Genomic DNA, 24,318 nt, shown 5'->3' with positions numbered 1-24,318 from the left:
GGGACATTATGAAAGCTGGACTAAACGGACATTTCAGACCACTCTGGAATGTTTACTGGAAGGTAAATTTACATTTAGCTTCAAATCCCCCAATTATGTCAAACTGATGGCCCGGGGGCGAGATCCGGCCCGCCATGTCATTTTATGTGGCCCGCAAGAGTGTGCATCAACTTTGTTTCTTGCTAAAATACCAAAATTGGAAATCTGCTTCACTTAATGTTGATTGCAACCATTTTTTTTTTGTTACCAACCACCCCCCCCTTAACATAAAATTGACTCATACTGTTGTTGAATAGTTTTACTGGCTTCTGATTTCAAAAGTATTATCCATTAATTTGTGTATATGCAATAATATGGCAGCACGGTGGAAGACTGTTTAGAGCGTCTGCCTCACAGTTTGGAGACCGGGGTTCAATCCCCGGCCCCGCCTGTGTGGAATTTGCATGTTCTACCTGTGCCTGCGTGGGTTTTCTCCAGGCACTCCTGTTTCCTCCCACATCCCAAAAACATGCATGGTAGGTTAATTGAAGTCTCTAAATTGCCACGTGGGTGTGAATGTGAGTGCGAATGGTTTTGTTTGTATGTGCCCAGCGATTGTACCCCACCTCCTGCCGGATGATAGCTGGGATTGGCTCCAGCACGCCCGGGACCCTAGTGAGGAGAAGGGGCTCAGAAAATGGCTGTAATAACATGATGCAGCCAGACCGGCCCTCCGAGTGGAACCATAACTGCGATGTGGCCCGCGACAAAGAGTTTGACACCCTTGCCCTAATTGGATGATTTAATAGAGGTGGCTGGTTCCCATGAATATGTGGCAGGATTCAACCAACAATTGATTACTCAAATATTTAACCTGAGGTTTACATCAATTTTGCTTGCTTTCTTGGGATAATTTTTTTTTTTTAATTGTGCAATGTGACTGGTAGGGCTAATAAAAAATTTTCGATTGGTAGCGTTTGGGCAATGCAGTAATTATGGTTTCAAAATATGCACATGCCTAAAATGTCCACAGGGGGACGCCAAGAAACAAATTAACCCTTAATCCCCTTAACTCGTGAAGTACAATCACAAAATCTAAATTTCGTTGTGTTCAATAACCTGCAATCTTAACTTGAAAATGGCATGAGATGGGTTGGACGTTTTCTCAATTATATTGAGTTACCAGGAGAGATAACCACAACAATAGTATGCAGAAATAGGCAATCAAGAATCAAAATTCGAATCGATCGGAACATTGCATGTCATTTTGGCAGTTTGCATCTTGACTTACTGTAATGTTATACTATACTGTAACAAATATTGACGATTTCATTAGCCCCACCCCCCTAATTGTCTATTTCAGGTGGAAATAAAATGAATAATGAATGTCATTCAGACGCCTTTGTGCGTCTTTTGCTATTTGCTGCATTTGGGTTATCTTTAAAAGACGCAAAACAAAACACGCTGGGCCAAGCCGTGACGAGGCCAATGACGTCACTTCCGGGATGCTGGGCCGAGTCAAAGACAGCTGGAATGTCGTCATCAAGGGACGCTGAAAGTGCTTGTTGTTAAAGGTATGTAAAAGCACAACCCTGAACAATTAAGACCTCTCAGAATGACGTCATTTCTTAGAGGTAGTGGTGTTGTTGCCATACGTCTCGGATGTCGGAGTATAACGAGCTGCTACGGCCAGCCCGGGTCAAAAGGAGTATTTCGCCGTAAACTCGCCTTTAAAACATTATGTATTCAGCAGTAATGGTCCAGCAGTTAGCATGTCGTCCTATTTTGGCGGCTGTAATAGCACGAGTTGTTATGGTGTATATGAGATGATCTGCTTCAAAAGCGGACTTCATTCAAATAGCTGGCAATTCTGCAATCTACGCGCCATATTGTCGCAATTATGCAATTTGAAAAACGTCTTTGTCAGTTACTGTAAAATGTAAAGAGTTAATATTACTTCGGCCATAACAGAATTTGAGAATTTGTCTCGATATCCCTGAAATGACAACTTTTATTCTCGCTTTGCTCCTTTCTGCCGCCATATTTTATCACCCAACTGAGGAGTTGTGCATTCCATGCACACACAAAAAATAAAAAATGCTGTAAAATCACTGTTTTCCAATGTGTGCCGACTTTATGGTTCCTTATGAAATTGTAATTAAATGTAGTATTTAATATAGCATTTACAATATATCAGCTAACCAATTATTCAATTAGATAAATGATTACAAATCAAAGCTTGTGTTTGAAATATCCGATTTCCGGATTTAATGTGCTGTAATGCTATCACTAGTTGAGGGCACCAGCAAAAATGCAAAACTGGCCAGGAAGGAGCCAAAAAGGATCCCGAGAGGCTCAATTGCACAGTGATGATTTGGTGACTTTAATTTTTTTTAACCAGTGTAGTTTGAATGCTGATAAATTGACAAAAAAAACCTGTGTCCATAGGAGGAATGATCATTTACTTGGTTGATTTCTTTGACAGTAGCAGAAAAAGACTGAGCAGTGAAAGAGGTCAAATCGAAGGGAACATTTCTTCAGGTAAGATCCAACTGGCATAATTTATGAACTGCAACCTTAATCTGTCAAACATTTCGGTAATGATTGAGAGAAGTGGTTCTCAACTGGTGGGTCGGGACTCAGAAGTGTCACGTATGGGGGGTAGCTGGACCCAAGAGCAGGCGGAGGCAGATGTGAAATGAACATTTTATTGAGGAAAGGTATTGGCGGTGGTCCTAGGTGGGTTGGCAGGCGGTGGCGTGGACAGGTGGCAGGAATGACAGGAGTAAAAAATAAAAATAAAAAGGGGAACAATGAATAGAGTGACTTACGTGAGGTAAATGGGCCGTGGTACGGTGGGAAGTAACTGCAATACTTTGGCGAGGATTTCCTGGAACAGGCAGGCTTATATACCGGTGGTGATGAGGCTGATTGGAGACAGGTGCTGAAAACAGAGAGGGGAGGGGGGAGAGAGAGAGGATGCAAAGCGCCCTCCCGGCACCAATAATGGAACTACAGGGCAGTATATGACAGCAAGCCTATTATGGGTGAATTGCAAACACGTAGTAAAACATGTGAACCCCAATTTGGACTTGGGATGTAACGGTACAATGAGTCCTCTGGTCACAGCAGGAGAGGGAGGCGCTCCTGCCAGGCGCCTTCTGGCTTCAGCATCCAGTTGGATAACAGATTTGATCTCCTTGATCAGGATGATTTCCCCCCAGCTACCCCCTCTCACTTCACGTGGGCTGCCTGCTGCCCTCCCTGCTGTCTTCCATTTAGAGAATATTAGTTCATGTGGGAATAAATTATATTGCATCTGAACAGTCAGAGTTGACCAAGAAAACCTTCAATGACCTGCTCAACTTCTTAAGAAGCTCTGGTAAATCTGCTTTAATCAGTGGTACAAATTCCTACACTCTGCCGTGGTTCTGAGCATTTCAGTAGATTTCTCAGCCGCCGTACTTGACTCCAGCACAACCCAACGAGCCGAGGAGTTGAAAGTCAAGATGTGTCTTCTAAATGCTCTATCCTTATCAAATAAGACTTATGTCCTACGTGACTTGATGACCCATGCTTTGGACCTAATGCTTCTAACAGAGACTTGGATGGGGATGTCGCGCCCCGAGTGCAACTTTGTCCTCCGAACTTCTGCCTTTCCTGAGCGTGCTTTAAGTTGCTCATTGACACCCCAGTTGGAGTTTACTATAAAACTAAACGCACAACGAAAAGAATTTCATCGAATATTTGGAAACAAGACACGCATTGTTTTAGAAATCGCCATCTTATGCTATCAGCCAATGGGAAACCCCTATTGACGGAATAGCTAACATTAGCATTAGCTCACGGGAGGGATTTACCTTCAAATAACAAATATTTACACACAAACGCCGTAGTAACACATGCAGACAGACAATATAACAATACTCATGGGCCTATATTCTTCCTAATCTGTGAAAAATGAGTTTAATACAGTTTTATTGCGGTCTTCTACTTTTTTTTTTTTTTTTTTTTTGAAAGCTTACTGTAATATGCAGCTCCTTCCATGCATCACACCACACTGCCCCCAAAAGGCCACGTGCATACAGCAGGAGCAGCAGATGCAGTCATGGCTTTGTATAAAAAGAAAGAACTGCTTTCCACCCCCTGACTGTCGAGCAAGAAATCAGAGTAAAAGTTTTCTGTTTTAGGTCAATTAAGATTTCCTATTTGCTAAATGCCGGAATATTGACAACTTTTTTTTTTTTTCTAAAACAAATACATATAATAGACAATACAATCACCCCAGGCGTGCCAATGTTTTAGCCATGGGTGTATTGTGTGTGTATGTGTATATATATATATATATATATATATATATATATACACATACACACACACACACACACTGGGGCAAAAAAAGGATTTAGTCAGCCACCAATTGTGCAAGTTCTCCCACTTAAAAAGATGAGAGGCCTGTAATTTTCATCATAGGTATACCTCACCTATGAGAGACAAAATGAGAAAAAAAATCCAGAAAATCACATCGTCTGATTTTTAAAGAAATTATTAGAACATTATGGTGGAAAATAAGCAAGATTTCTGGCTCTCACAGACCTGTAACTTCTTCTATAAGAGGCTCCTCTGTCCTCCACTCGTTACCTGTATTAATGGCACCTGTTTGAACTCGTTATCAGTATAAAAGACACCTGTCCACAACCTCAAACAGTCACACTCCAAACTCCACTATGGCCAAGACCAAAGAGCTGTCAAAGGACACCAGAAACAAAATTTTAGACCTGCACCAGGCTGGGAAGACTCAATCTGCAATAGGTAAGCAGCTTGGTGTGAAGAAATCAACTGCGTGAGCAATTATTAGAAAATGGAAGACATACAAGACCACTGATAATCTCCCTCGATCTGGGGCTCCACGCAAAATCTTCACCCCGTGGGGTCAAAATGATCACAAGAATGGTGAGCAAAAATCCCTAGAAACACACGGGGGACCTAGTGAATGACCTGCAGAGAACTGGGACCAAAGTAACAAAGGCTACCATCAGTAACACAATTTGTCGCCAGGGACTCAAATCCTGCAGTGCCAAATGTGCCACCCTGCTTACGCCAGTACATGTCCAGGCCCATCTGAAGTTTTCTGGAGAGCATTTGGATCATCCAGAAGAGGATTGGGAGAATGTCATATGGTCAGATGAAACCAAAATAGAACTTTTTGGTAAAAACTCAACTTGTCGTGTTTGGAGGAGAAAGAATGCTGAGTTGCATCCAAAGAACACCATACTTACTGTGAAGCATGGGGGTGGAAACATCATGCTTTGGGGCTTTTTTTCTGCAAAGGGCCCAGGACGACTGATCCGTTGCAGCAAGTTTGTATTTGCGTGAGGGTCAATCACCAGGTGTGCGGGTGTAAGTCGCTGTAATTCTTAATTGTACAGTTCAGTCACATCCGGCCGCATTGTTCAGTGTGCAGTAGGTCTAACATCTAAGCAATGTGTGGTTGTGTTTAAAAATATGATATACATCTGTTTTGAAAGGCTTTTTTTTTTTAACAATACATTTTCTTTATTGTTCTTAACTTCTATAGAAGTGGGCTGGAACTTAGGAACAATAGAAAATACAGGTCCCTATGTGACAACAGTTGAGAACCACTGATCAAGATAAACCAAAATCAAGGAATGGCGGAGAGCAAAACAATCGTAGGAACTTTAAACATCTACAATGCCTTTTTTTTTTTTTTTTTTAACAAGGTGTCACCACAGAACCAACGAAGATTACAATATTTGATGTTTAGGCTTTGTTAGTGTTTACATAAATCATATTTGTATAAATAAATGATGTACATGTATTTAAAATTTGTCTGAAGACACCAACCATTAAGAAAACACAATTTTAGCAAGTTTGGGCTCCAACAATCATTGAATTAAACCGTAGTTATGTTCGTTAGTGTTGCTGAAACAGAAGTCAGCTGTTTTCCGGGTTTGGTCACATGACGCTCTCAAATGGCAAATTTTATAGGACTGTACAGTGCAGTACAGGCCAGACGTGATGATAGTTGTTTTCAACTGAAGTATGTCAGCCAGTGCCTCTAAAAGCTTGTCCTTGCTTATGCATGTACAGTAATAAGCCATTGATCGTTCCATTATCCAAACCACTTATCCAGTTTAGGGCGACAGAGGTAGCACGAGCCCATATCAGATGACTTGGGGTGAGTTACACCCTTTGCTGCTTACCAGTCATTCACAATGCTGACGCATGAAGACAATCATTCACGCCCACATTGACACCGACTTCCATTTTGAGTTTTCACTGAGTCATGTTTTGAGACCATGGCAGGAAGCTGGAGTATCTCAAGAGAACCCACAAAGGCACAGGGAGAACATAGAACAGGCCAATGATGAGATTCAAACCCAGATCCCAACCCAAACCTTCATGCTGTGTGGAAGCAGTGGAAACCAATAATCCACCCTGAAAAGACATTATTTTCAGTTTCACCCAGCTATTGTGATTAGTGAGGAATCTGACCAGCCAGTATCTATCTGTTGAGTCATTGCTATAATCCTGGTCAAACAGGGGAGACTGTTCAGAAGACAATGGAGCCACCAGTGTGCAAGGATGGCCGAACATTTGTGGAGGTGATCAATGAAAAGTACAGTCCGGAGAACTTTCCGTGCCGTCGAGGGCTTGGCATGGGGGTAGTGGTGGTGCCCACTGCATCTCCCCAAGGTTCCCCCATGAAAGGTGAGGTGGATCATTTATATCTAATTGATAGCTCTGTGCATGATGATTACTCTTACCTCTAGTGATGTAATTATGAAAGTGTAGGCAGTGGGCTTAGTTCATTTTTGCCTGCGGTTGCTTTTTGCTCTGCGGAGGCTGTTTAATGTAAGATGGTTCCAAAAGGTGTTGTTCAATCTTATTTTGTATCCTGACTCAACATGGAAAATTGAGAGGGAGTAATGACCGAATATACCACAAATGCCAGTTGCGAAAACGTTTGCTCGCTGTGAGTAAATGAGAAAAAATGAACGACAAACATCAAGTCAGTGATTCTTGTCTTAAAACCTTTGCCAAGCACACACACAAAAAAAAGATGAGCGTATGAAAAGTATGTACTGTATTTAGTATAACCAAGGCTCTTTAATGTTGGCTCACTTTTTGCACGTTTCAACACAACACAGGGCAACTGGGTCAAGTATGAGTGCCCACTCATTCCCTCCAGCAGCACTGCAGTAACAATGGATTGACATTAGTTTATAAAGGATGCTACTAATTGGCCTCGAGAACTCTTACTGCATTTTTGGTTTCTTTTTTGTTTTTGTTTTTGTTTTTTGCTTTGGCTCAACTGCTTCAGACTGAAAGGTAAAGGAGAAATTGCACCTCTGATGACAGATACACAGGCAAAAATGTTGGTACCCTTTTATTAAGAAAACACAAACCCAACCCAAGGGTCACTGAAGTAATTAAAAACTGACAAAGGAATAATAAATAAATTTTTTAAAAATACAGAAAATTAACCAATGGGAAAGTGAAAATCATGGATCGTTTTTTTTTAATTCAATGGAATTATTTTCTAAAAACATACCATGCAAGGGTGCCAACTAGGGGCTGCAAGTAACGATTGTTTTCATAACCGATTTATCTGTCGTTTTTTGTTTTGTTTTGTTTTTTATTGATTGAATTAAAAAAAAAAAATCATTTGTATCTCTTTATTCAAAAAGAGAACATTATTTCAAGTTTGCCAAAAACGCACGAACATAAATTTATTCAGATTCTGTTTTGCCGGTTTGATCTGTATGGACAAAAATGGCGATCATTGTTTTCCAAAGTAAAAGCAGGTGTTTACAATGGTCTTATTTTGATTAAACACAAAGATAGTCTGCTTTCAAGGTGGACTACAGAAATCGGAAAATATTACTGTTGAAACTTTAAATTAAACAAGGTCTCTAAACAATTGATTATTAAAATAGCTGTACAGTATATTAATTTTATAGTTGATTAATAGACTAATTATTGCAACTGTAGTGGCAACAAATGACTCTACATGTATACCTACAGGTTGAAGTGATTCCAAGAGAAATACTGTAAACAACTCAGTCATAGCATAATGGTGTAAGCATAAATGGAGGAAGACTAACGATTGTAATAGTTAGCATCCTCACTGAACGTCTTAAATCTAGATGCTCACTCCTGAAAAAATGAGCAAGATTAAACTTTAAATGACTGATCATGTTAAGTATTCAAAAAGAATAAGAATGTCTTTTATTTTGGACATGTAACATTCAGGTTATTTATACAGGCGGCAAGGTGACCGACTGGTTAGCACATCTGGGTCACAGTTCTGAGGACTGGGGTTCAAATCCCGGCCTCGCCTGTTGTGGCGTTTGCATGTTCTCCCCGGGTTTTCTCCGGGTACTCTGGTTTCCTCCCACATCCCTAAAACATGCATGGTAGGTTAATTGAAAACTCTGTAAATTGCCCGTAGGTGTGAATGTGAGTGCGAATGGTTGTTTGTTTCTATGTGCCCTGCTGGCGACCAGTTCAGGGTGTACCCCGCCTCTCGCCCGAAGATAGCCGGGATAAGCTCCAGCACGCCCGCAATGTTAGTGAGGTTAAGCGGTTCAGAAAATGGATGGATCGATGTGTTACTTATACAGTGGAAGCACTGAGGTTGAACACCATTCCGCTCTGGGACGCTGTCCATGTGAAGGAATAAGCAAGAACACTAACGAAAAGCAGATGGCTTGGTACCCAACTATTATTAACGTATTTTTATTTGATAAAACTTAGCAATGTGTTAGATTTTCTTCTCTCTATAAAACGTTTTCTCTGATTTGGCGTAAAATTATTGTCCACTTCCCTTTCAGACCGTCTGAACTTGCCCAGTGTGCTGGTGTTGAATGGATGTGGAATCAGCAGGGCAGGAGACCAGAGTGAAATTGCTGCCTTCTGTGCCCATGTCATGGAGCTGGACCTGTCCCATAACAAGCTGCAGGACTGGCATGAGGTGCTGTCTCTGGGTTTGTTGATTTATTCACTTTCAATTTTTCCAGGTAATACAGAAATGATCAAAGAAAGGGTGTTTCAGTGTGTGTTGTCTTTGTTATAATGGCACATGGCTCCCAGTAGCCCATCAACTCAAGTTTATTTTCTGGGCACCTATCTTCATTAGCGCACAACAACATATCTCAAATCAACATTACGTCTTTTCAGATCAGTAAAATTGTGTCAAACATCCCCAATCTGGATTTCCTTAATCTGAGCTCCAACCCGCTAGCAGGGATGACCCTTGAGCCACAGTGTGCTGAAGCCTTTTCTCGGGTCCGACGGCTCGTCCTTAACAACACCCAAGTGTCCTGGGACACTGTGATGCTGCTCACCCGTGAGATACCCGAGTAAGGGATGGCCTAATGCTAGTACAGTATTGACGTGACGGATGGCTGTGTTATCACCACTGTAACGGCGGGTGACGCCAACAAATGAAGTGATCAAAGTTGTCTTGCAGGCTCGAAGAGTTGTTCCTGTGCCTTAATGAGTACAGTTGCGTGCGAGCCACCAGCGTGGCCTGCCCCAGCCTCCGCCTGCTTCACATCACAGATAACAGCCTACACGACTGGGCCGAAGTCCGCAAGTTTGGATCCATGTTTCCTAGCCTGGACACTTTGGTCATGGCTAACAACAACTTAGCGTCAATACAGGACAACAAGGATATCCTACAACGGCTCTTCCCCAATCTTCGCAGCATCAACCTCCACAACTCAGGTTAGTGGCTCTTTACTTGCTCTAATTATTGCGGTTGCTGGATGAAGTCTCTTTATACGAGGGGCAGTCAAAAAGTAAAGAGACCAATTTAATTTAATCGACTAATAATAGATATTTTTTTAAATCAGAAATGTTCATGGGTTGTAGTTTTAAATACTTGTTTGGTTTATTTAAAATAGAAAAATGTTTGTTCAAGCCTGTCCTCCTCCTGTCAGTCATTTCGGAAATGACATCATAATTGGATGCCCTTTTTTCCCCCCCACAGTCTAAACAATGTACGTTAGGTAACTGAAGACTTTAAAGTATCTATAGATGTGAATGCCTATTTGGTGTCCAGTCCATGGTGTTTCATTACCATGACGACCGGGGGAGGTCTAGCCAGGTGATCGAACAGGCAGGAGCCTGATTTACTTGCGGGAGACAACTGTGTGAAAGCAAGTGGCTAGCAAGACATAAGCATTTTTACTTGTGGAGGCAGCAGTTCATAGCAGCGGTTCAGCCCATATGAGGTGGCTCGGGCAATTGGTTAAGATGCTTCCCGGACGCCTCTCTGGTGAGATGTCCCAGGCACAACCCACTGGGAGGAGGCCCCGGGGACGACCCAGGACACGCCAGAGAGACTACATATCTTGGCTGGCTTGGGAACGCCTCGGGATTCCCCCCGGAAGAGCTGGATGAAGTGGCTGGGAAAGGGAAGTCTGGGCTTCCCTGCTTAAGCTGCTGCCAAGCAACCCAACCTCGAATAAGCGGATGGATGGTCTACTTATGACAAAACAAAATATTTATATTGATTGCCTGAACATGATACTTTTTCAAAATTCCCCATCTATTACTGGAAACTTAACAGAATTTTCCTAGATATTTTCCACCCCTTTGTATACCTACAAGCCATTCAAAAGTCGATTTTTAATAATAGGTCTCCTTTAAATCTGACTAGGTCTTAATCAATGGGAAGACATTGAGAAGCTGAACTTCTTTCCCAAGCTGGAGGAAGTGCGATTACAAGGCATCCCCTTACTGGAGACGTACACCAATGTGGAGCGGCGCAGCTTGATGATAGCACAGTGAGTCCCATTCAAATTAAATGCAGTACAGAGATGGTTTTGGTTTCTTTTTACACTGCATGCCTAGGATACTGTATCTACATCTGTCATATGCATTTAGTGCATTTGATATTCACGTCATAAGCACAAATATCTGTCTGATAGCTCCATCATGATTGTGTGTGTGTGTGTGTGTGTCTTTAGACTTCCCTCCATATCCCTGCTGAATGGCAGTGTTGTATCTGAAAGTGAGAGAGAAGATGCCGAGAGGTTTTTTATCCGTTACTACTTGCACTGTCCTGAGGAAGAGCTGCCTCACACGTATGTACTGTATGCAACTTCCCTGCAGACCGATGCTTTACTTACCTGTGCATACAATAGAAAATTGACAATGACAAAATCTGGCTCTATATCCTATACAAGTGCATCTCAATGAATTAGAATAGTGTTAAAAGCCTTCTTTAGTTAGGTAATTCAATTCCAAAAAGTGCAACTCATAGAGATGCACTACACACACTCAGTGTGAAATATTTCATGATTTCTTTAATATACGTATAATTTTGATGATTATATCTTACAGCAAAGGAAAACCCCAAATTCACCATCTCTCGAAACTAGAGTATTCCGTAACAGTCAAGAAACAATTAAATGAATTTTTTATGTGTAAGTTAGGCAAAAATTTGCCCGTGAAAAGTATTTTTACAAGTGTTTAATGAATCTATATAATGTATGACTACTGAAATGAACTTTTCTACGATATTCTAATTTATTGAGATATAAATGTTCATCTCATTTATAGACTCATCAGCCTCTTCATTAAGTACACGTGCTTTATTCTATCATTTAACCCTTTACAAGATGCCTTTGTAAATACAACGCAGTAATGTAGGAATTTGATTGACATTGGCATTTTAGCAATTTAACAATTTTTGTACAAGTTGTAATTCAACCAAAAATATCAGGGAAAAAAAAGACGCCTCCGCATTCGACTGGAGGTGTCAGCATATCATGCAAGCCTGTATTCCAGATTGCATGCAAGAAGTAACTTCTGTGTTTGCATTATTATCTGCCTTGTTGTCTTTCTTTTTTGGAACAATTCTGCATTCTGAGTCCCAATATTAACAGTGGTTAATGGCTAACTTGTTTTCCACACGCGTGGCAGTTAAGAATGTACATTTATTAGAGGCATACTAATGAGAGATTAGACCATCTGCTGCTTACCCCTTTAGATTTCCTCCAAATTGAACATCCCTAACCTTTGAATGCAAGTCAGGTGATTTATGTAGCTGTAAGTGAACCGTCTAACAGTGGACGATGTGAGCAATATATTTACTGTGTACTAAAATGTTTTCGGCTGGATGAACAAGTCTACAATGTAGCTTGCAGCCATTTTTGTCTTTACAGGGATTTTTTTTTTCTTTTTTCTTTTTACATAACCTGAATTTGTACCAAATCGGAATGGAACTTAATCTATATCACTAATCTATACTAACACAGTTGTAAAGTCATTATTACAGTAAAGATTTGTTTGAAAAAAAAAATTCTATGCCATAAGTGTAAATCAAATGAAAGCCATAACAAAAAAAGTGAACAATTCCTTAATTTACTTTTGTTTAATTGTTTTATATTTTATCATAGATACCATTGTCTGGTAAACAAGTATGGGAAGTTGGAACCTCTGGCCGAGATCGACCTCCGACCACGTTGCCATGCTCAAGTTGAAGTTCACTGTGAAGAAAAAGTGGAACAGGTCTGTCACTTAATTGCACCATGTACAATTTTCCCCTTGATTAAATTTTATGGAGCATCTATATTGACAAAAATCAAAGCAAAGCATAATCCCTCAAAAGCCAGTTTGTCGAAAATGCTTGGAAAATGTGTATTTTTCCAGCTCAACATCCGTTTAGACCAGACAGTGGCCGAGCTGAAGAAGCAGCTGACGTCAGTGGTGCAGCTGTCTACCAACAGGATGAGGCTGTATTATATCGACAAAAACAGCGCTTTTGGCCCGGACGAACTCAAGTACAACACGCGAGCACTTCACTCCTACAATATCCAAGATGGTGATGAGATTCTTGTTGTGCCCAAGACGAAGTGAACCGCTGGCTGCTGGCTGGTCATTTTCTTTACCGAATGATTAATTGGCTTAGTTGTGGATTGGTTAGCTGACTTTGGAAAACGATTATAAAATGTATATCTCATAGCTCTAGAGCCTGTGTGATAAAATGAAGAGTCAAACGAAGATGAGCTTCATCCCGATGTCTCAACACTGGACCGCAGTGTGCTGCTGGGTTGCCACTGGTCTTTTACTGTAATTAGCTTTAGTTTATGGCATCCACTGAGATGCAGCAAGTGGAGGACGGATCAAGAGGGAAAACAGGCAGGCAGTTCAAAGCTTCCGATGGGATGGTACTGCTGCACCTTTATCTCTGCATGAATGCACCATAACTGCATCGACAAGTGAGCAACAACACTTGGCCAATTGTAGCGAAAGCTACATCGGACCATCAAGAGGCAGTGCTGCTAAGTGGAACCAGTAAGCGTTGAGAACGGCATCATTTGTAATCTTCATTTCATAGACATCTTCTAGATTCATTTTGTTCTTCAGTCGTGTTTATTTAAAGCAGATGGCACAAACCCATGTTATATCATACTCCAAAACTACTTGACCTTTTTAGAGCCATAATTGTGTTAAGAATGAGGGGGAAAAATATATAAGAATTTAAATGGATGGATCCCGTTTGTAGATAGTACATTTCCTTTACAGTGCCTTGAAAAAGTATTCATACCCCTTGAGCTTTTTCACGTTCTGACCTTACCATCATAAACTTGAATGCATCTTGTTGAGATTTTATGTGATAGACCAACATAAAGTAGCACATAATTGTGAGGTGCAATGAAAATGCTATACGATTTTCAAAATGTTAAGCACGTAAACACCTGAAAAGAGTGGTGTGCTTTTGTATTCAGCTCCCTGTACATTGATAACCCTAAATACAAACCAGTACAATCTATTGCCTTCAGAAGTCACCTAATTAGTAAATAGAGTCCACCCATGTGTAATTTACTCTCAGTATAAATACACATGTTCTGTGAAGGCCTCAGTGGTTTGTTACAGAACATTAGTGAGCAACAGCATCATGAAGATCCAGGAACCCCCCAGACAGGTCAGGGATAAAGTTATGGTGACGTTAAAAGCAGGGTTAAGTATATTAAAAAATATATATATCAGAAGCTTTGAACATCTCAGTCCATCATCCAAAAATTGAAAAAGTAGGGCACAACTGCAAACCTACCATGACATGGGCGTCCACTTTAACTGACAGAGTGAGTGAGGAGAGCACTGCTCAGAGAAGCAGCCAAGAGACCCATGGTCACTCTGGAGGAGCTGCAGAAATCCACAGCTCAGGTGGGAGAATATGTCCACAGGACAACTATAAGTCATACAGTCCACAAACCTGGCCTTTATGGAAGAGTGGTAAGAAAAGAGCCATTCTTAAAAGAGCGCCATAAGAAGTCGTGTTTGCAGTTTGCCACAAGCCATTTTGGGGACACCGCAAACGTGGCAGAAGGTGCTCTTGTCAGATGAGACAAAAGTTAAATTTTTTTTACCTAAATGCAAACTGCTAAGTGTGGCGGATAAGTAACACTGCTCACACAATCACCACTGTGAAAGATTGTGGTGACAACATAATGCTGTGGGGATGCTTTTCTTCAGCAGGGACTGGTAACCTGGTCAGTCAATGGGAAGATGGATGGAGCTAAATATAGTTTGACAATCCAGTAAGAAAACCTGTTTGAGGCTGCAAAAGACTTTAGACTGGGAAGGAGATTGACCTTCCAGCAAGACAATGCCCCTAATAAAGCCATAGATACAATAGAATGGTTTTGATCAAAGAATATTCATCTCTTAGAATGGCCCAGTCATAGTCCAGACCTAAATCACATTGAACGTCTGTGGCAAGACTTGAAAATTGCTGTTCACAGATGCTCTACAGCCAGTGTGGCTGAGCATGAGTTATTTTTCAAAGACCGGGCAAGAATTTCATTGTCTAGCTTTGCAAAACTAGGAGAGAAGTACCCCAAGACCCTTGCAGCTTAATCGCAGCGAAAGGTGGCTCTACAAAATATTGACGCAGGGGGGTTGAATACAAACGCACCACATTTTTTCACCTTTTTATTTGATTAAAATGTTAAACTCTAGCATTTCCATTCCACTTTACAATTGTGTTCTACTTTGTTGGTCAATCACATAAAATCTAAATTTTAAAAAATTACATTTGTGGTTGTAAGCTGGCAAAATGTGAAATAGTTCAATAGGTACGAATACTTTCTCAAGTCACTGTAGTCTATGAATTATCCACAGTGATCTTTGATAAGCTAAAAAAAAAAAAAAAAAAAATGTTTTCACATCTTTGTTTTTGAAAAAGCAATCAATATGCAAATATTAAAAATTAAATGTTTAAGCATTTAGCAACATGACACTAACTGTTATTTTGTTTGTCCACTAAAGGCTTCATAAATCACTGAGTGTATCTTTTACATGATTCCTGTAAAGTTTCATATACAACCCCAATTCCAATGAAGTTGGGACGTTGTGTTAAACATAAATAAAAACAGAACACAATGATTTGCAAATCATGTTCAACCTATATTTAATTGAATACACTACAAAGACAAGATATTTAATGTTCAAACTGATAAACCTATATTATTTTAGCAAATAATCATTAACTTAGAATTTTATATACAACCCCAATTCCAATGAAGTTGGGACGTTGTGTTAAACATACATAAAAATAGAATACAATGATTTTCAAATCATGGTCAACCTATATTTAATTGAATACACTGCAAAGACAAGATATTTAATGTTCAAACTGATAAATTGTTTTTAGCAAATAATCATTAACTTTGAATTTTATGGCTGCAACACATTCCAAAAAAGTTGGGACAGGTGGCAAGAAAGACTGAGAAAGTTGAGGAATGCTCATCAAACACCTGTTTGGAACATCCCACAGGTGAACAGGCTAATTGGGAACAGGTGGGTGCCATGATTGGGTATAAAAGGAGCTTCAGTCATTGCCAAGCAAAGATGGGGTGAGGTTCACCTCTTTATGGACAAGTGCATGAGAAAATAATCGAACAGTTTAAGGACAATGTTCCTCAACGTACAATTGCAAGGAATTTAGGGATTTCATCATCTACGGTCCATAATATCATCAAAAGGTTCAGAGAATCTGGAGAAATCACTGCATGTAAGCGGCAAGGCCGAAAACCAACATTGAATGCCCGTGACTTGGGATCCCTCAGGTGGCACTGCATCAAAAATTGACATCAATGTGTAAAGGATATCACCACATAGGCTCAGGAACACTTCAGAAAACCAATGGTAGTAAATACAGTTCGGCGCTACATCCGTAAGTGCAACTTGAAACTCTACTATGCAAAGCAAAAGCCATTTATCAACAACACACAGGAACGCCGCCGGCTTCTCTGGGTCCGAGCTCATCTGAGATGGACTGATGAAAAGTGTTCTGTGGTCCACATTTCAAATTGTTTTTGGAAATTGTGGACGTCGTGTCCTCCGGGCCAATGAGGAAGAGAACCATCCGGACTGTTATGGACACAAAGTTCAAAAGCCAGCATCTGTGATGTATGGGGCTGTGTTAGTGCCAATGTCATGGGTAACTTACACATCTGTGAAGGCACCATTAATGCTGCAAGGTACATACAGGTTTTGGAGAAACATATGCTGCCATCCAAGTAACATATTTTTCATGGACGCCCCTGCTTATTTCAGTAAGACAATGGCAAACCACATTCTGCACGTGTTACAACAGCGTGGCTTTGTAGTAAAAGAGTGCGGGTACTAGACTGGCCTGCCTGCAGTCAAGACCTGTCTCCCATTGAAAATGTGTGGCGCATTATGAAGCGTAAAATACGACAGCGTAGACCCCGGACTGTTGAACAGCTGAAGCTGTACATCGAGCAAGAATGGGAAAGAATTCCACCGACAAAGCTTCAACAATTAGTGTCCTCAGTTCCCAAACATTGATTTTTGTTAAAAGGAAAGGTGATGTAACACAGTGGTAAACATGTCATGGCCCTGTGGCTCAGTTGGTCGAGTCAGTCATCCACTGACCAAACAATTAGCAGTTTAAGTCCCAGCTCTGACTGTCTGCTATTTACGCGTCCTTGGGCAAGACACTGAACCTTAACATGGTTGGCATTGTAAATGAGAAGCTGTTCTCAGTGGCCCTACCTGGTTAAACAAAGTAAACATGCCCCTGTCCCAGCTTTTTTGGAACGTGTTTCAGGCATCAAATTCAAAATGAGTCAATATTACCTAAAAATAAATTAATTAATTAAAAAAAATTAAAGTTTATCATTTCCAACATTAGATGTATTCTTTTTGTAGTATGTTCAATAGAATATAGGTTGAAAAGCATTTGGGAATCATTATATTCTGTTTTTATTGACGTTTTACACAACGTTCCATCTTCATTGGAATTGGGGTTTGTACATATAAAAAAAAGTACACACTCTGAAATATACTTCAGTATAAAAGTAAAAATTAATTTTTACTGTCAATTATATACATACCTGTTTTGATAGCTTGGCACAAACAAACAAAAACCTGCACGCACGCTCCTTGTACTGCTGGTACTAAGACAGATATTGTTGGCTTCGGCCTTAATGCCATATGACATGTTCTCATAGCTTTGCTAATATTGTAAAAGACAAAACAAATGCTAGTCACCCTAATGATAAAAAGTGAAAAAATACACCCTAATTGTATGTTTTCATTGATTTTTTTAAAAATTATTATTTATTTTATTCTCTTAAATAAGGCAATGAATGTGGTCTTGCTTCTCCAAATCTGCTGCATCATCGTTGTTAATGCGCCAACTGCTTTACGTTTGTCCATGTTGCTGCTGTTCATGTTTTTTTTAGCCTTCCAAGTCTTCAAGATCGCAGTCAATCAAAATCTTAATCATGGTTGACTTTTTTTTTTTATTTATTTATTTTTTTTCATGTCATCTGCAGAGGTTGAAAAAATGTAAAGCCTATATTGACAAAGCAATCTGTTTTCAAATAGAGTGAGTAAAACTAAAAAGTCGTCAGACAAAACACTCAAGTAAAGTACATATACCTTAAAAATCTACTTAAGTACGGTAACAAAGTATTTGTACTTTGTTACTTCCCATCACTGACATTTATTTTTCATAATTGTATTAATCTTTTTATGTTCAACCCAAGTATATTATTTTTTTTTTTTTTGGTAGTGTTTTATACACCACATTATCCAATGATCCTTGCTTTAAACAGTAACTTATTAAGCTTACATAGTATTTATTTATAACACCACTGCTGTACTTGAATATCAGGAAATGTAATTAATTAAGCTAAAGTATAATGACATAGCACTTGCTTGTTCCTGCACAGTGAGTCCTACACGTAAGTGCTGCATCAACATCTAAGTGTAGACCCAAGTGTGAAGTTGTTGTGTGTTAATCAATGAGAGGTTAGTCTGAAGTGCACAAATATTTGCTGGGTGGATGTCTTTTACATCACGCATGTTTATTGGTTTGCAAGGAAAGTTTGAGTACTGTGTCTGCTGAATAAAGTTTTGTATTACCTGTTGTGTAAACCTTTTTTTTTCTTTTTCTTTTTTCTTCATTAACTCTGTAATATTATTTGTTTGTGTCTTTCTCCTGTAACCATGCACAGGGTCAACCCTGGAATGCTTGAATGAAAATGACTATCTGTAACATTAAAGATTCTCACCCATGTATACTGAGGTTTAAGTTATTACATGGTCACAACGGTATATTAAACAAAGCCTTTAAACTAATAACAAAGAGGACAAGTATTTATTTCCCTGTAAACTGAGCCAGTGAGCCACTTGAATGAGGGATAAAATGAAAGTTAAGGCAAAGGAGGAATACAGATTTTGGTCAAAAATGTTTAAGCGTGGCATCATTTTTATCTGATGGATGTTTACTCTTCAATTAAATTCTCCATGAGCCAAGTTAGTTATGAGCACTTCGAGTGTTTCAGACGACAGTAATTCCAATGACTTGAACAGTATCCAGATTATGCGCAGACATTGCCATTGAAATAGCAACGACACTGAAAGTGTTTTATTCAGCACACGTCACCTACAAAATGGGCCACTTTTCACCTTCAATTGGTCTTTACACAGCCAGTGGTATCGGAGACCATATTGTCTTGCGCTGAATCTTGAGAGAGGAGCAATTATTTCATTTTAAACCTTGTCTCAGAGCAATAGTTGAAAGAAATGAACTTGGAAGAAATAGTGGATGTTGTTTTTGATGATGAAAATCTCACACTTGTCCTGTCTTTGTTGGTGAGGTTAAGGTCGTCGGACTGTTAATCAGCTCAGAATTTGGAAGGGGAATCGGGTAACAAATGTCGAGATAATAATACATGTATCCAGCTGACACGACTGTCTTTATTGGTATTCCCTTCCATAGTATACAAAAAAAGGTTTGACAAAGCAGTGAAATGCAGTTCTTTGGCTTGTACGCATAGGGGAACCGCTTTTGGCTACTACAATATCTAGCACCCGATGGTTCTATATAGCACCAAATGAGAACCAAATGGTCTTATCATTGCCATTACTCATTGGCTATTAATGACAATATATAAAGAACTGCATTGTGCAACATGGAATCATGTGTGCTATATAGGACCAGGAGTGCAATTCAGAACTTCTGAAGCGCCTTTATTTTTTGAAGTGTAAGAGTAATACTACACTCTCCGGCAGTGTAGGAATTGTCTCTAGTTTTGAAGACAACAATGTTAAAATCAGGACTGGTTTGAGAAAGCAATAAAGGAACCGATCTAGTACGTCAAACTACAATGCTATTTCTAAATTATATATATATATATATATATATATATAATCATACAAACTTGGTATTTATGTGCAATGTTAAATTGTATTGTCAGATTTTGACATTGCTCTTCAACTGAAACACAAATGTTACATCAGAATCATCTTTATTTGCCAAGTATGTCCAAAAAACACACAAGGAATTTATCTCTGGTAATTGGAGCCGCTCTAGTACGACAACAGACAGTCAATTGACAGAAAACAGACCATTGTGCAAAAAGATGCAGAGTCCTCTAGCACTTAGAGCAGTTTGAAAGACTAATATTGCAATAGTCCGGTGCATTGACCATTGTGCAAAGGGCACAGAGACTTCAAGCGAGTAGTACGATAATCTGGGACAATGTTGATTGTGCAAATGTTTCAGATACTCCTCAGTCAGTGTGGAAATGGAGCAGATGCTACTCTGGCATGAGTGGCCAGTATTGGCAAAAAATTGCCGCCATGTTGCAATGGAATTGTAGGTTAGCTGTTAAAGAAGTTGATTGCAAGAGGGAAGAAGCTGTTGGAATGTCTGCTAGTTCTAGTTTGCATTGATCGGTAGCGCCTACCTGAGGGAAGGAGCTGGAAGACCATGTATTCAAGTCGTTGGCTAGTGTGCTATTGTTCTCAGCTTGGGGGGATCGTCGCTTGTAATTTGTCAGCGATTGGAATGCACGCCAGACTGATTTAGAGTTGTTAGCGCTAAACTGTTTTTCCAACTTTGCTGCATAGTTCCTCTTTGAAATGTTAATTTCTTTAGTCAGCTGGTTTCTAGTGTGATTATACAGGGCCCTTCCCCGCTTTGATATGCGTCCTCCTTAGCTTGGCGAAGTTGCTTAAGTTTGGCAGTGAACCACGACTTGTTGTTATGTGCGAAATGACTTTGTTGGTACACAAACCTCTTCACAGAAACTGATATAGGATGTGACAGTGTCCGTATATTCATCCAGGCTGCCAGCTGAATTTTCAAAGACACTCCAGTCTGTGCAGTCTAAACAGCTTTGAAGTTCCATCTTTGGTTCATCGGTCCACTTTTTCACTGTTTTCACAGTAGGCTTCGTGCATTTAAGTTCTTGCCTGTATGTCGGTATTAAGTGAATTAAGCAGCGGTCAGACGAGCCCAGTCCTGCTGATCTGCAGTGAAAGCAGGGAGCAGCTGGAGGAACAGTTAGAAAGATGGAGGCATGCACTGGAAAGAAGAGGAATGAAGATTAGCCGAAGTAAGACAGAATATATGTGCATAAATGAGAGGGGTGGTGGGGGAAGAGTGAGGCTACAGGGAGAAGAGATAGCAAGGGTGGAGGACTTTAAATACTTGGGGTCAACCGTCCAGAGCAATGGTGACTGTGGTCAGGAAGTGAAGAAACGGGTCCAAGCAGGTTGGAACGGGTGGAGGAAGGTGTCAGGTGTGTTATGTGACAGAAGAGTCTCTGCTAGGATGAAGGGCAAAGTTTATAAGACAGTGGTGAGGCCAGCCATGATGTATGGATTAGAGACAGTGGCACTGAAGAGACAACAGGAAGCAGAGTTGGAGGTGGCGGAAATGAAGATGTTGAGGTTCGCTCTCGGAGTGACCTTTTGGATAAAATTAGAAATGAGCTCATCAGAGGGACAGCCAAGGTTCGATGTTTTGGAGACAAAGTTAGAGAGAGCATACTTTGATGGGTTGGACACGTCCAGAGGAGAAATAGTGAGTATATTGGTAGAAGGATGATGAAAATGGAGCTGCCAGGCAAGAGAGCTTCCTTCTGTGGCATCGCCTTCGCCTCCATGCGCCAAAGACCGCGGTCGCCGCTCCGGTGAGTAACTTGGGGGAAAAAACTGAGCAGATTTGCGAAAGTTGGTGATAGAAAGTCCGGAGTAGCCTCCTTGATGGTTAGCAAGTCTCCCCTTGTGTAAGTGAGTCACGTAATGTCTCCAAAGACGAACGAAAAACAAAAACAAAAAACAATACTAGAGAGCGCGTAACCGAGGCGACCACACTGGTAGTTGCCATCTTGTCATCACGCATTCAGAAATGATTGATTATTTTTAATAACTTTGATTATGGCCAATTTCAAATGAATAGGCCTTTGACAAATCACAATTGCAAAGATCTGTTTCAAAGATGTGTAACTACTGTCTTGTTTTAAACCAAATCAACAGTTGACCCAAACACACGGGTACACACGCGCACACACACGTATGTACAGTCGTCTTCCCCACGAAGTCATACTTTCAAAGTTGCGCATATTGTATTTGGTATTTGCATCCATTTGGAATGGTACTCCATCTTTCTCACTGATACTCCAACTGCGCTCCCTCGTCATGTTAACGACGCCGAGGACTGCATTAGTATGGAAATCGAGCCATCAGCAGAAGAATGCTTGAACAAAGGACCAACACTCCCAGCAGGAGGTTAAATTTGGACTCTCTCCTCCAAACAGTGAAAGGGAAGTTTGACTTGAAAGGTGAGGTTGCCACCGGCAAAGAAGCAGGCCTCCTCCTCCTGCACTACCTTGGTTCCATAATGCGTATCACTTACAGCAGGGAAGAACTGCTTAACCTTCGGCAGCCTTTCTCGCCAAGTTGGAAGGAGGCTGGAACCAGAGGAACCGCCGTGATCGCCGGGCCGTGGAAGAGGAGGGCGAGGGGAAAACGTGCCGGTGTCCAGGTAAAGCTCCGACAGCAGGGATTCCGAACTCCGCTTCCCTCCGTGCACCTGGCAAAACTTTCCTTGCCCGATCAAATGGACGAGCTGCTTCTCCTCGCAAGGAATCGCAGGACATTTGCGCGCTCGGCTGTTCTGTGCTTCACTGACACCGGCCTCAGCGAATGTACCCCCGACGAGCAGCTTCTTCTGCCCGACTTTCGTGTGTACAGAGCCGATCACTTTCCAGCGTCGACGGGAAGGCCAACAAGCGGCGGAATTTGTTTCTACGTCAACGAAGGTTGGTGTGCGGATGTCACGGTGCTCGGCAAACACAGCAGCCCCAACCTGGAGTCCTTCTTCATAGACTGTAAGCCCTTTTATTCCCCACTGGGCTTTGCCTCTTTCATTCTTGTTGGTGTTTACGTTCCAGCTCAGGCTCATGTCAATTGTGCTCTGCAATCTCTGGCTGACCAAATTTCATATTTTGAACGGAAATATAGACATTCACTCGCAGTTGTCCTCGGGGACCTGAACGGGGTGGAAGTCAACCAGAAACTTCCAAAATACGAGCAGCACATCGATTGGAGCACCGGGGACCGCTGCTACACTATTCTTCGAGATGCATATCGCTCCTTTCCCCAGAGTCTTTGGGGGTCGTCGGAGCAATCTTTGGTTCACCTTATTCCATCATACAAGGGTGGACCCTAATTTGCCAATCTTTTTGTCAACAAAACAAAAAAATCGGCATGTTCAACAAGAAACAAATTGATAGAAACTCCTGATTGTCAGCAACACATCACAAACTACTACTGATATTGTGTTGTTGTTTTTTTCAAATGTTGCGTAATAAAATGATTACTCTCCAGATGAGGAGAAACTGATAACTGTCTTCATTAACTTTTTTTATTTTTAGTTTTTTGCTGACTTGATCATACTTGACAGACTGTTAGTTTCAGTAAAAGATGCTTGCACAATATGATGACCACTTTGAGAGTTGTGTACCCTTCAAAAATAAACAAGGCACAGATCTGGGCAAGATTACAAAAATTCTGCATCACATAATTCCTCGGAGCACAGTGGCCTCCATAATCCTGAAATGGAAGACGTTTGGGAAAACCAGAACCCTTTCTTGATCTGGCCATCCGGCCAAACTGGGTAATCGGGGGAGAAGAGCCTTGGTGAGAGAGGTAAAGAAGAACACAAAGATCATTGTGGCTAAGCTCCAGAGATGCAGTCGGGAGATGGGAGAAAGTTCTAGAAAGTCAACCATCACTGCAGCCCTCCACCAGTCGGGGCTTTATGGCAGAGTGGCCCAACGGAAGTCTCTCCTTAGTGCAAGACACATGAAAGCCCGCATGTAGTTTGCTAAAAAAAAAAAACACCTGAAGGACTCCAAGATGGTGAGAAATAAGATTTTCTGGTCTGATGAGACCAAGATAGGACTTTTTGGCCTTAATTCTAAGTGGCATGTGTGGAGAAAACCAGGATGCTCATCACCTGTCCAATACAGTCCCAACAGTGAAGCGTGGTGGCAGCATCATGCTATGGGGGTGTTTTTCAGCTGCAGGGACAGGATGACTGGTTGCAATCAAAGGAAAGATGAATGTGGCCAAGTACAGGGTTATCCTGGACAAAAACCTTCTCCAGAGTGCTCAGAACCTCAGACTGGGCCGAAGGTTCACCTTCCAACAAGACAATGACCCTAAGCACACGACTAAAATAACGAAGGAGTGGCTTGAGGACTACTCTGTGACTGTTTTTGAATGCCCCAGCCAGAGCCCTGACTTAAACCCAATTGAGCATCTCTGGAGGGACCCTGAAAATGGCTGCCCACCAACGTTCACCATCCAACCTGACAGAGCTCGAGCGTATCTGCGAGGAGGAATGGCAGACGGTCCCCAAATCCAGGTGTGATTCCCAAAAAGACTCATGGCTGTATTAGCTCAAAAGGGTGCTTCTACTAAGCCACGGTGGACGACTGGTTAGAGCGTCAGCCTCACAGTTCTGAA

The 24,318-nt window shown here is 41.0% G+C and overlaps 1 protein-coding gene across 4 annotated transcripts; it reads left to right on the top strand.

Annotated features, from left to right (window-relative positions):
- The first annotated feature begins 26 nt into the window (after positions 1 to 26).
- Positions 27 to 16,316, top strand: LOC133481751 (tubulin-specific chaperone cofactor E-like protein). 4 transcript variants are annotated; one of them, XM_061780839.1, is made up of 10 exons: positions 27 to 1,553; positions 2,468 to 2,520; positions 6,544 to 6,711; positions 8,838 to 8,977; positions 9,184 to 9,365; positions 9,476 to 9,732; positions 10,670 to 10,796; positions 10,980 to 11,096; positions 12,414 to 12,525; positions 12,667 to 16,316. In XM_061780839.1, exons 3-10 carry the CDS (start codon positions 6,564 to 6,566, stop codon positions 12,871 to 12,873), a joined length of 1,290 nt encoding a protein of 429 aa, XP_061636823.1. In that variant the 5' UTR covers positions 27 to 1,553; positions 2,468 to 2,520; positions 6,544 to 6,563; the 3' UTR covers positions 12,874 to 16,316. The 4 variants fall into 4 exon arrangements, with proteins under 4 accessions (XP_061636823.1, XP_061636822.1, XP_061636825.1 ...); XM_061780838.1 differs by having other exon boundaries at positions 2,465 to 2,520; XM_061780841.1 differs by lacking the exon at positions 6,544 to 6,711 and having other exon boundaries at positions 2,465 to 2,520.
- Positions 16,317 to 24,318: the final 8,002 nt, after the last annotated feature.

The sequence above is a fragment of the Phyllopteryx taeniolatus genome, chromosome 8 (assembly GCF_024500385.1).
Source record: "Phyllopteryx taeniolatus isolate TA_2022b chromosome 8, UOR_Ptae_1.2, whole genome shotgun sequence".
Lineage (NCBI taxonomy): Eukaryota > Metazoa > Chordata > Actinopteri > Syngnathiformes > Syngnathidae > Phyllopteryx > Phyllopteryx taeniolatus.
The sequence above is the reverse complement of the archived record's forward strand: the minus strand, read 5'-3'. Positions and strand labels throughout refer to the sequence as shown.

Excerpts from the sequence above, each read along its gene's own strand:
- LOC133481751 (XM_061780839.1), top strand. The coding sequence starts at position 6,564 with ATGGAGCCACCAGTGTGCAAGGATGGCCGAACATTTGTGGAGGTGATC. Across the intron at positions 8,978-9,183 it reads AGCTGCAGGACTGGCATGAG|ATCAGTAAAATTGTGTCAAA; the intron begins GTGCTGTCTCTG and ends ACGTCTTTTCAG. Across the intron at positions 10,797-10,979 it reads CGCAGCTTGATGATAGCACA|ACTTCCCTCCATATCCCTGC; the intron begins GTGAGTCCCATT and ends GTGTGTCTTTAG.